The sequence below is a fragment of the Bos mutus genome, chromosome 10 (genome assembly GCF_027580195.1).
Source record: "Bos mutus isolate GX-2022 chromosome 10, NWIPB_WYAK_1.1, whole genome shotgun sequence".
Lineage (NCBI taxonomy): Eukaryota > Metazoa > Chordata > Mammalia > Artiodactyla > Bovidae > Bos > Bos mutus.
Window position 1 is genome coordinate 32,466,294 of NC_091626.1, and position 11,714 is coordinate 32,478,007.

General features: G+C 40.6%; 1 protein-coding gene across 9 annotated transcripts in view; it reads right to left on the reverse strand.

Annotated features, from left to right (window-relative positions):
* SYNE2 (spectrin repeat containing nuclear envelope protein 2) overlaps window positions 1-11,714 on the reverse strand; it is a 239,426-nt gene that overhangs the window by 94,676 nt on the left and 133,036 nt on the right. For 6 of the 9 annotated variants that reach the window (XM_070377742.1, XM_070377741.1, XM_070377740.1 and 3 more), the window contains 9 exons: window positions 11,356-11,586; window positions 7,648-7,830; window positions 6,488-6,616; window positions 5,826-5,947; window positions 5,532-5,673; window positions 3,939-4,070; window positions 2,364-2,516; window positions 2,028-2,237; window positions 716-817 (listed from right to left, as the gene is read on the reverse strand). In XM_070377742.1, coding sequence (XP_070233843.1) covers window positions 716-817; window positions 2,028-2,237; window positions 2,364-2,516; window positions 3,939-4,070; window positions 5,532-5,673; window positions 5,826-5,947; window positions 6,488-6,616; window positions 7,648-7,830; window positions 11,356-11,586 — 1,404 coding nt within the window. Of the gene's footprint in view, window positions 1-715; window positions 818-2,027; window positions 2,238-2,363; window positions 2,517-3,938; window positions 4,071-5,531; window positions 5,674-5,825; window positions 5,948-6,487; window positions 6,617-7,647; window positions 7,831-8,259; window positions 8,406-11,355; window positions 11,587-11,714 lie in introns of those variants that run through there. The other 3 variants (XM_070377739.1, XM_070377744.1, XM_070377745.1) reach the window with 3 other exon arrangements.

Sequence of the window (11,714 nt, forward strand, 5' to 3'; positions counted from 1 at the left end):
TAGAAAAGAACGAAAAATGAAAGTGCCACTTTTCCTCCATCCTCTCCAGTTCTCCCCAAAGATCCACAGTTGATGGTCTGTTTCTAATGTATTCAAAGCATGTACTGAGAAGAGGGATACATTCCTATCCTGAAATGCACTGGCTTGCACATGTCATTGGATTCTACAGTTTGCATGCTTTACTTATCAGCTTCTCAGCATCTAGTCATAGCAGTACAAACTAATCTAGAGCCTTTTAAACAGACACAGTAAGGCTGCTCACTGCTTTAGTAACAGTTGGTTCAAAATGGACTTTTGGGCTATTTAGAGTCTTTTAATTCAAGCAGTTCTGTCAGGTCCCTCCTTGAATATTCACACACATATTTATCTTTATGCACTTGTCTTATTTATTTAGGATAAGTACAAACCCAGAATGTAGAACCATGGCCTGAACACATTAGGTCAATTCACACTTGCTGTATAAGTGAATGGAGCTGCTGGATGAAGAGCATTTAGATTTACAATTCTGATATGTAGCCAAATGACCTCTAGATGGAGGAGTAGTCAGCACCCCTCCCAAGAGGATGAGGGTCTCATTTCTCAACAACCTTCCCAACACTGCACAGACTTGTGTTTTAGGGAGTGATTCACAAGCACAGGAGACTTATGGAGTCTTTTATGCAGGAGACTCTTTGGTTCAAGGTTAAGTCAGTTTGAACGATTTTCACTTGATTACCTGAAGCTGTTCATCAATAGTCTGGCCACTAATTTCATTCAAAGATTGTTGCAAAGATGTCTTATTCTTAACAAGTTGATCATATAATCGTTTTATTTCATTCTGTATAAAAAGAGAAATGTAGGAAACAGTGAGACTCTCATTTAGAGCTTTGGAACATTTTAAAAAATTTAGCTGTCCTTTAGTTTCTGAGCTACAGAAATTTCAAACATATGTCAAAATAGGGGAACCCCTGCATTATCATCATCCATCAGCCTTAACAATTACTGATGACTTGTAGCTGGTCGTCACTCTTCTGCCCCCTCCCCTGAGCTTTCTTGACTACACCTGACTTCCCTTCCCTCAGATTATTTTGAAGCAAGTCCAAGATATCATATTATTTTATTAGTATATATTTCACTATGTATCTCTAAATGACAAAGATTCCTCCCTTTAAAAATATCACAAATCAATAATAATTCCTTAGCATTATTAACTACCCAGGCAAGGTTCACATTCCCCTAATTGCCTATACTTTCTCCTTTTGGTGTGCTTGAATTGGGATCTAAATGGGGTCCAATAGGTGCAGTGGATTCATGTATCTTAAATCCCTCATAATCTGCTGGCCCCCTGCCCATCTCTCTTTTTTGTTTCTGGGATTTTTTTGTGGGGGGGCGGGGCGGGGAGGGAGGCAGTAGTAGGAAAAAAATGGGCTACCTATTCTGTACAGCTTGCCACTGCCTGTATATGGCTGACTGCACTCCCTTAGCACCACTTACCATTTTCTTCTCTTGTGTCTATATGACTTGGATTCTAGAGACTTGATCAGATTCAGGTTTGATTTTACAGGGAAGACTCCTTCCTAAGTGGTGGTGTGTTTCATTTCCTTTTCATTAGACAATTTCTAACAGCTTCCTAACTAGTCCAGGGCTGCCTCAAGTCTCTGCTCCAATCCTCATTAGACAATTGCCAGCTGGATCTACCAGAAACGTACACAGACTGTAATACCTTTGTTCAAAACTTTAATAGCTCCTCCTTACCTGGGAATCCTCCCAGGTGACACTTCTAGTGGTTGAATGTCATACAGGAAAGAAGCATTACTTTAGCTAGACCTAACAAATTCATACCTGAGATTTTGGAAAGGACCTCACTTTCAAATGGTCTCCAGCCATGAGCAGCTGAACTAACTTAAAGACCTTCATAGAAAGAGTCTGACTGCTTTCCTTAGCAATTTCCATTCGTGAATGCCTCTGGGTAGAGGAGCGAATGAAGATTGGAGGTCCGTTCTGTCACCTACCACTATGCCAAAGCAGCCCAGTGCCCAGACTTGTACCTGATAACTGCGGGTGTAGTCGAGGCCAGCTTTCAGAGCCTTGCTTCTAGAGGCAGCTGTAGCCTGGGTGTGCTCCAGGTAGACTTGGAGGTTATCAAAACAGTCAAGGAACTGGCTGGCGTTCTTGCCAGGCCAAGTCATGGCTTTTGAAAGGTCATTCTTCTTGTCACTCACAGCTAAGTAAAGTTTTTTCAACTCAAGAGCCAATGTCTGCAAAGTGGAGAAGAAGAAAGACACCGTGAATAAGTTCTGACCTTAAGAGAGGTTTCAGTTCTGGCTAACCGGTGGGCTGCCTGCGGTAACAGCCAACACACGTGCTTGATGGGTGCTCCCTACCTCGTAGTGCACCTGCTGGGTACCAATATCCCCTCTGAAGAGCCCAGGTGTCTGCAGCATGTCCTCCACACTGCCCAGGCACTGAAGGAGGGTCTGAAACAGTTCAAATAATTTCTTATCCAGATTCGTGTACGTTTCTTCTGACGTGTTTTCCTGAATCAAGAGAAGAAAAGGAAAAACAGAAATCACTAAGATTCCTTGCCTTCCTAAGCCTATATTTTCCCTGGTTTCCATTATAGTTTACCATTCATGTTATGTTTATTAGTCATTTCAAATACTTTGTGAACTAGGTAGCAGAATAAATAAATAAAATTAAGATGTTAATTCTGAGAGAAACAAGTTTAAGAAACTCAGTGTTAGGTATTGAGTTGACTACTGAATAGAATTAAAAGGTAAATCGAAAGATGGACTTCTTTAGTGGGGCTGTCCAGCTGGAAGTGTGAAAGTGAAAGTGTTAGTCACTCAGTCGTGTCCAGCTCTTTATTGACCCATGGACTGTAGCCCACCAGGCTCCTCTGTTCATGGAATTCTCCAGGCAACAACACTGGAGCGGGTTGCCATTTCCTTTTCCAGGGGATCTTCCTGACCCAGGGATCGAACCTGGGTCTCCTGCATTGCAGGCATATTCTTTACTGTCAGAGCCACCAGGGAAGTGTGGTTCCAGATAAACCGAACTGCCCTTCTTCCCACTGTTCTCTGTCCCCCATATTTTAATGTAAGGAGAAAGTGGGTTAATGACAACAAGGATGGCCTGAAGAAAGAAGTCAAGAAACTTGAAGGGATTCATTAGAAAGAGGAACAGCATCTTAAAGACAGGGATGGTACAGTATAGTGACTATAAGTAAATTAGGAGCCTGCCAAACCTATTAGTCACCCAATGTGGGCTGTTTCCTACTGTTTCCTTTGATGGATACCTAAGCTACCCAGCACAACATCTCAGTGTTAAGCCTACTCAAGGTTGGCAACCCTGCTGCTACTTCCTCCCTCCACCTCTCCTCAGCCTTGCGACCCCAGTGCCCCACTGCAGACAGTATTAATAGATCATGATCCTTGTTTCTGCCAATCCTAGACTCAGGTTTCGAAGCCTGTATACGTGGTATTCTATGTAGCCACTACCAAATTTACCAGAGTCAGTAACAGAGATAAATTCTATTTGCAATTCTAGGACTCCTTCAATTGTACATCTTATTATTTGTTTGGTAAGGAAAATAATGGGCTTCCCAGCTGGCTCAGTGGTAAAGAATTTGCCCGCCAATGCTGGAGATGCAGGAGATGCAGGAGATGCAGGAGATGCAGGTTCGAACTCTAGGTCGGAAAGATTCCCTGGAGGAGGAAATGGCAACCCACTAGAATATTCTTGTCTGAGAAAGCCCATGAATAGAGGAGCCTGATGGGCTACAGTCCATGAGGTTGCAAAAGAGTTCGACATAACCTAGTGACTGGGCACACTCCTTGGATGCTGGCTCTGAGGGTAAGTTGAAGAATCCACAAAGAAAATTATGGTATTTTACAGTATCACATTTCCCTTTATTTTTGTTATTGCAATGAGGAAAATATATAATAGGCAGCTGCTACCTGTGCCTGAAGATTATTTGCTTCTTGACGCAGGTCTTCAAGCTGGGTGGTGTAAGTTTTCAGTTCTTCGGTTGTTGGGTATCTAAAGTTATACACAGTCACACTGGGTAGAATACTCATATTTGTGGTAACCTACATTTGAAAAAAGGAAATACTATTATGAAAAGTTTGAGATCCTATTAATGTAAAACATCAAAAGTGCTTTAACAAGCTATCTTCTGAGTTTATCTTCTTGGTAAGTATTTTTGTCTATCTTGTCATTTAAAAGAAAAAAAATGATCTAGTTAAAATTTAAATATTTTGGACAGCTTTGAAAAGTCATGACAGGCTTTACTTAGACACTTGAGGGTCCATTTAGATTAAGGAAAAAAAAAAAACCAAGGGAAAAGAAACTATAATTTGAAAAATAGAGTAAAACCACTCATTTTTCAATCTGTGGCCATGCTACTGGACTTCCACGGTTAGCTCTTTCTTTCCCTGTTTACTGGCATACTCCTGGCACACAGCCAACTCTTAAATAGTATACAGTAACCTCCAGGGGCAGATCTGCATCTTGATTTGTTATTGAAAAGCCAAATAAGTACTGAAAATGAGCTGTGACTTCATAAGGGGGAATGACTCAGAGTTAATTTCTTTGCCAAATTGGAAAACTAACATATAAAGGAACAGGATGGGGTGGTAGATGGACTCTGCTGGGGTGGGAGGGTGGAGAAAGAGGGAGGTTATTCTATTCTGGAAAAAGAACAACATACATGTTATAGCGTGTATGACAAGGAGAAACCAAGACTAAAGTCCTCCCAATGAATTCAATTCAACTTTAATTGGTCAAATAAGGTTCTTCACAGAATAGAAGAGAACTGAAAAAGTTCCCACCAGACTGGGGAATTGGGAAACCACTGGTAACCACTACCCAGGTAGTTTGAGTGCAAAACTGAAGGCACAAGCTTGACTGCTGGGAGCAACGGTGCTATTCTGCTCATGGGCTCTGTTTAGAGAGACACGCATCAGTACCTGGCACGGTATGACAAAGATCATAATGGCAAAGATCAGGTATGCTAAGGTGTGTTGGTGAGAATACCTATAGACGGGTACCATTGGCATAGGGACCAGCACACAGCAGATTTCAAGTAATCTTTTTATGAATGAATGACACTCATATAGCACTGTATAATTTTAAAGTGTTTTCTTTAAAATATATATTATTCATTCCTTTATTCATTCAATATACAGTAACCAAGATGTTATGATGTTCTAGTTTCTGCTCCAGGTACTCAAATGTGAACCAGGCAGACACAATCGTTCTTCTCATGCTGTCTAATGGGGAATACAGACAAATAAGCGGGTGTATAGTTTAGTAACAGCTATGAGCGGGGAAGCCCACGGTGCTACAGAAGCAAAAAGGGAAGTGCAGATTTCCAGGAAGATGAAAAGAGGATAGCCAAGTATGAAAATCTATTTGGCATTTTTGCTTTCTAAAAATAAATAAATCGCTTTCTGGAAATAATGCAGAACACACACATGTGTTTAATGAATGCTTATTGGCTTTTCAAAGGTAAACATGTTTATTTGCACTACGTGTACATATACACTGACCTGGGGCTGTACAAGCTGAGAGAGAGGGAGCCTTATTTTTGATGAGAGTTCATGGTGTAAATATTGCCACTTATCTCCACTTTGGCCCTGGGTTGACAAGATCAAGTCTGGAGCATCATTTTGGGGGCTAGATGTTTTACTGCTTTTAAAGGAAAACAAAAGGTAAAAAGAATGATCAATGTACAAAAATTATGTTACATCCAGACAGAGTTTTATAAGTGATATTAAAAGAAACACTCTTAATTCTCCCAACTACAAAACTACTGAATGTCCAATTCTTTAAAAATATTTTACCTTGCAGATGATGTCTGAGTTGTATCTTTATCATGCTGGCAATACTGGGGCCATGTTTTGTTAGCATTAAATTCTATGAATTTGATTAAATCTTTCTGTTCCATTGGTTTTAACTCCAAAACCTATAATTGAATAAGATTCAAATGGTCCAATTAATCAAGGTTTTCATTTAGTACACAAGGATTTCTTCTGTTGAGATCATCAGATTTGAAACCACTTCCTAAATCATTATTTACTATCTCTTGTTCTTGTTAATATTTATTTTTCAAAAACTTATTTAAAATATTTAGACAATGACCAAGCATTTTTTAACATAATACTACACACAAGGAAAATCACCAAAAAAATACAAACACATTTTGAAACAGGGAAAGAAGTGTTGCAGTTGCAGAGGTATATCCCTGCTTGGTTTAAGATGCATGTTAACAAAGCAGCCAAGTTCAAGTATCCCCAGTGGTAGCAGATGAAAGCAAAGTAGATAGTGCAGCAAATGCTCAAAACTCAAAACTGCTGTACACACAGGAACGCCTACACATCACACTTTCTATTCAGTCATGTAAGAAAGCACTCCAGTGGCCTTTGGGTATTTATTACAGCTTAGTGGGAAATTCCATATAGAAAACTTTATTCTTGTCCTTATAACTATTGGGGGCTGAAAATACCTGTTGCTGCTGGAAATCTTTTTGTCTACTGAATTGTGGCCTTTCGGTAACAACAGATTCAAATTCAGAAAGGTTATCTGGTTGGAGAACTTTCTGATGCTCTGAAGATTTCTTTAGTGTGGTAGAATGCTGCAAAACATTTTATGATGGCAGATTATTTAAAATGGTGATCCATTTCAATTCTAATAATGTAACTACACAATGGAAAAGTTATATATGAAGTAAATGACTGTATTTTGTTAATTACAATGATTACATACTACAATTTAATGTACTTATTTCATAACTACTTCAAAAACCACTACATTTAATGAAGTGGTCATTTTATCATTTCCTCAATTTAATTCATCCAATGAATTACTAAAAGCCAGAAAATCTATTGCCCTTTTTTCTTGAGAACAAAGTGAAATAAATATCAAAAACAGACATAGTATTAAGCTTATGAACTCAAATTTCCCCTATGTCCAAAACATAAGTATATTTTTTAAGAGACAGAACATATTAGGATAAAAGGGGTTCCATACAGCCTGTATATCTGCAGCCAATCTTACTTCTGTAAATAGAAGTCCTTTAAGTAGAAACCACCATCTCATTAAGAATGGCTGTGAATTTTACATAGTAAGATTCTACTCATAGGATGCACATTTGCACTTATATACACAGAATGCTTTTAAAAGTAATAAGCATACTTTAACTATATGATACTTGGATCAGTATATATAAATATTTGTAAATGGAAAACAAAAGTACCTGTGAAACAGGTTTTTGTGTTTCTGATGTTAAATTTTAAGCATGTCTATAAAGGCTTCATTTTTCTAGTCAACCATGATTACACAGTTCCTTTCAAATACGAAGTTCCTTTAAAATTTATGATGAAAGGTTGCACAGATCTCATTACCAGCAAGAACAACAACCAACCCAGTCAAACCAAACCTAATCAAAGCAACACGATCACTAACAACAACCTAGATGAGCAAACTACACAGCAAAATGAAACCAATGACAAAAGCCAGGGTACCCACCCCTTAAAGCTTTAAGAGGCACAATTCTTTTTCACTTACTATAATTCCTCTGTAGTTGTTTCTTTACCTGCACCCAGAGCTCCTTCCTGATACATATGCCTGTATTTACATACATGTCTACACATAGTCATATTTTACCTGGTCCTCACTGTATTTCTCCTGAAGCATCATTTGGACTTTTTCCAAATTGCATTTCACAGTTTTCAGTTTCAAGGAAAGTGCTTCAGCCTCCTGTTGAGTGGCTCCACTGTCTCCCAGGCCCTGATCTTTGCAATTCTCCAACAGAGAGGCCACCTTCTGCTCAATCTCTGTTAGCATAGCCTAGAAAGTAAAATCATTTCATTAATCACAGTTTTGGTCTCAAACACACATTACACTCTAAAATAAGTTAGATTCACTGTCTCTACACCTAAGTGTATTTAAGAAGTTCCAGAAACACAGGTTGATAGGGACCTTGTCGGGGGAGAAAAAAAACAACTTCCACATAATTCTGATGTTTTTCAGTAGGGGTTCAGCCAAACCAACTCCAAATTGGGTGTGAATAAATAAACTAAATTGGTTGTATCACAATCTAAAACAAGTGATGCTATATTCCCCTTAGAACACAGAGCTGAACACATCCAGTACAGCACAGTGGTTAGGACCACAGACACTAGAACTAGAACTTCATAGCTGGGAAAATTTGGGCACTTTACGTTGCATGGGTGTACCTCTAGTTATCTGTAAAATGGAGATAATAACAGAACTTACCTCCGGGGTCACTTTGAGAAGCTAGAGTTAAATCCATATACTTTGGCCAGTGCTTGATATGTAGTCTGTGCCTACTATTATTACTTCCCACCTTATTCCTAAACTTTTTCTGTTGCAATCCAAGTGTTGAGTAGTAATTAAAAAAAATACTTCCACAGAACCCTTGGGAAATTCTTTCCTTTGCTCTTTTCTTGTCTTTCTAAAGCCAAATAAGCTCCCCAAATATCAGAAGACGATTACAGGAAGACATAACTTGGAACCTAAAACACTTAGTCATTGATACCACTGGTCAACTTACACCCATGTCTAAAAATAAGTCAGGAGGATGAAGTAAGTTTCCCAGTAAGTCATCATCATTGTTTTCCTCCTCAAGAGATCAAGTTTGCTCTCTCCTTGAGCTATGGAGCCGCAAAAGTCATGCCAATTGGCTGGGCACACGAGTGTAGCAGCAGCAGAATGTAGAGTCAGACACATTCTAACACTGCGATTGCTTGTGCTAAAATCGTGGGTGCTAAGAACAAGTTCAATCCTTTGAGAGAAACTTAAAAACTTAAAACAGATTTTCAATAACATAGTTATAATTTCTCATCCGAGTAAACTTATATCCTCTGAATACAGACTCTTTTAAGCTTAAACAACATGTACTTATAAAGTGGCTGAAAACAAAGTGTACTATAATTTTGTGCTTTTTGTCCACTTAGCTATTTTATGTATACATTTTCATGGGTCTACATATATATGTTTCATGATATCTATTTTAATAGCTGCATATTAGTACTCTATGATTCTCTTCATCTCCTTATTGTTAAGCCTTTAAACTGTTTCTGGTGCTTCATTTTTATAATCAATGCAGCCATAAATATTCTTCTCCTTTTAGGGTTACTTTCAGAAGATAAATTTAAAGTAATGGGATTAATAGGTCAAAGAAGATAGACATTTTATCTGCTAACAGCTGACTGCCACAAATACTGAACCAATCAGGCAAACATTAGTGGATCTATTTCTCCAGAGTTTTCCCGGAAATGTAATTTTTGTCAAGATAATGTAGGAACAAAACAGCTGTTTTGACTCATGCATCTTTAATAATCAAGGCTGAACATTTCTTCTCAATATTAAGTTACGGAATACAATTTTTTCTTGACTGATCTGTTTGCTCCTGTCCTTGCATATTTCCCCTCTGGGAACTTAATGTTTTTAGAGAGCACTGTAAGGCTTTTTATGTTTCAGTGTTAAAGTCTATACGCCATGGTGTTATATAAATGAGCCAGAGTTGGCCCGTGTATATGGATCTATATGTTGTTTATTTCTTCCCAGCAGAAATATTAGTTCATATTTCACCAGTGCCAGACTCAAAACTGGACCCCCCACATCTAGTCATGGTTAAGACAAACTCTGGAGCTCTAAAGACTCCAGCCTCTGCTTCCTTCAGATTCTCTGACATCATCTTGACACACCGCCCCTCTGGTTTCTCTAACCCCTAGGAGTTCCCTTGTCTCCTCCCCTTCTGGGTGGTGGCTCCACCCCCACTCCTTGCCAAAGCCTCTGGAAGATCTGGCATGAGACTTCCCAGTCCCTCCAGACCCCACCTAAACGCTGCCCAAGTAATGCTCACTGCGCGCGACTGCCACCTTGTGGTCGTGTCTTTTCCTTGAGCAGCCCCCACATTTTTAAAATTCACAAGAGGCCCAAGGACCAGATTCCGGTAATGATCAAGGACTTGGCTGTGGGGTCCACTCAGTCAGCAGGACCATCAGTCGGCAAATGGCGCCTGAAAGGCCCTAAGTGGCCGGGTCTCAACATCTGGAATACCGAAGGTTCAGGTTAGAGGAACACTGCTCTGCGCCACTTACACTGTCTTCTCCAGACCCTCCTGCACGTCTTACCAGTCAGGCCACATGGTAGTGCCTGTATCTGAATGAATCCAACCCTCGGGAGCTGACTTTTGGGGTGAGAGGTGCTGAGTTGCCTGAGGAAGGAAGTCAGCTTGCCTGGCTGGGTCCTACATAGTAAGAGTGTGGGTCTGAATGGAAAGGGGAGGAGCGCCGGCCTCGGGCCAAGGTGGGTCGTATGCCCAGCCCCACATAGTGGGTGGAGCTCCCTGTGGACGGGCCAGTGGTTTGAGGCACTCTGAGAGGAAGTCCTTGTCCCTGGACACCACTGCGAATGAGCCAATCAGGTGGAGATGTCAGGCCAAGGTGGGTGTAAGTGCCTTGGAGGGAGGTGTCTTGGCTGAGCTCTTGAGGACACTCAGTTTTGCTCCAGCAATGTCAGTCTCGCCCCTCCCTGGAGGGATCCAGAGATCCCAACCTTTGGGCTGTGCCAGCAAAGCTTCCTCAAAATGACTCCAGGCAAGGAAGTTTACATTCCTGCCCCTCCCTAGCCAAGGGTGTTCAGTCCTGTCTGACTCTCTGTGGCACTGTGTCCTATAGCCAACCAGGCTTCTCTGTCCATGGAATTTTCCAGGCAAGAATACTGGAGTGGGTTGCCATTTCCGCCTGCAGAGGATCCTCCCAACCCAGGGATCAAACCCACGACTCCCGCGTCTCCTGCAATGGCAGGTGGGTTCTTCACTGCTAGCGCCACCAAGCCAGCAAGAGAAGGAGCATTCATAGTAAAATGACAGCAAAGCCCTTTTCTGCTGTATCTGTAACCCTGCCAATCAGGATATTCAGTTTCATTTCTGATGAATGAAAATTTAAAAAACTGAATATTATGAATAAAACTAGTATCTGCTGAGCACTTTATATATAGTTTATACTCCAGACACTGATTTAGATACTTTATCTCATTTAATCCTAACAAAGTCCTAGGAGTTGACCTATCTGAGGAAAATGAAGTGAGAGGTAACTCCCTCCAGTTCATAGTTAATGTGACCAGATCTAAACTCTAGATTCTGAGATCTTCTCCACTACTGTCTCCCCAAATACTCTGCTTACATAAATTATTTCAAAGAATTATCCTGAGAACAAAAAGTTGAGGCCAAAATAAACATAGGTGTCAGAGCAACAGGAAGAATCAGACTGTTGCTTTCAGAGAAATTCATCTTCTCATAACTGCTGAAGAGACAGGCCATGAACTCAGACCCAGCAGCCTTACCTGGCACCCTACCAACTGCTGTTCCACCACCTGTTGCATGTCCGCGTCTAATGTTTCTGGCTCAAATGCCACGTTGGCTTGGTGCAGCCACAGCTCCAGCTCAGCCACCTGATTCTTGCAGACATGGAGGACTTCTGCAGGCTCGGGCCTCACTTTCTCCACCGTGGCCTCAAAAGCTCCTTGCTCGTCCGAAAGGCCAGTAGCTGCAGCCTTGATGGGAGGTGTGGCACCCTATGAAAAAATCCAAGATAATCCGGCAGTGAAAAACTAGGAGTCCAAAATATTCAGATTTGGACTTGTAAAGACCTATAAACTTATAGCATTTCCCCCAGTTAAAAGAAAAACAAATATATAAGGGC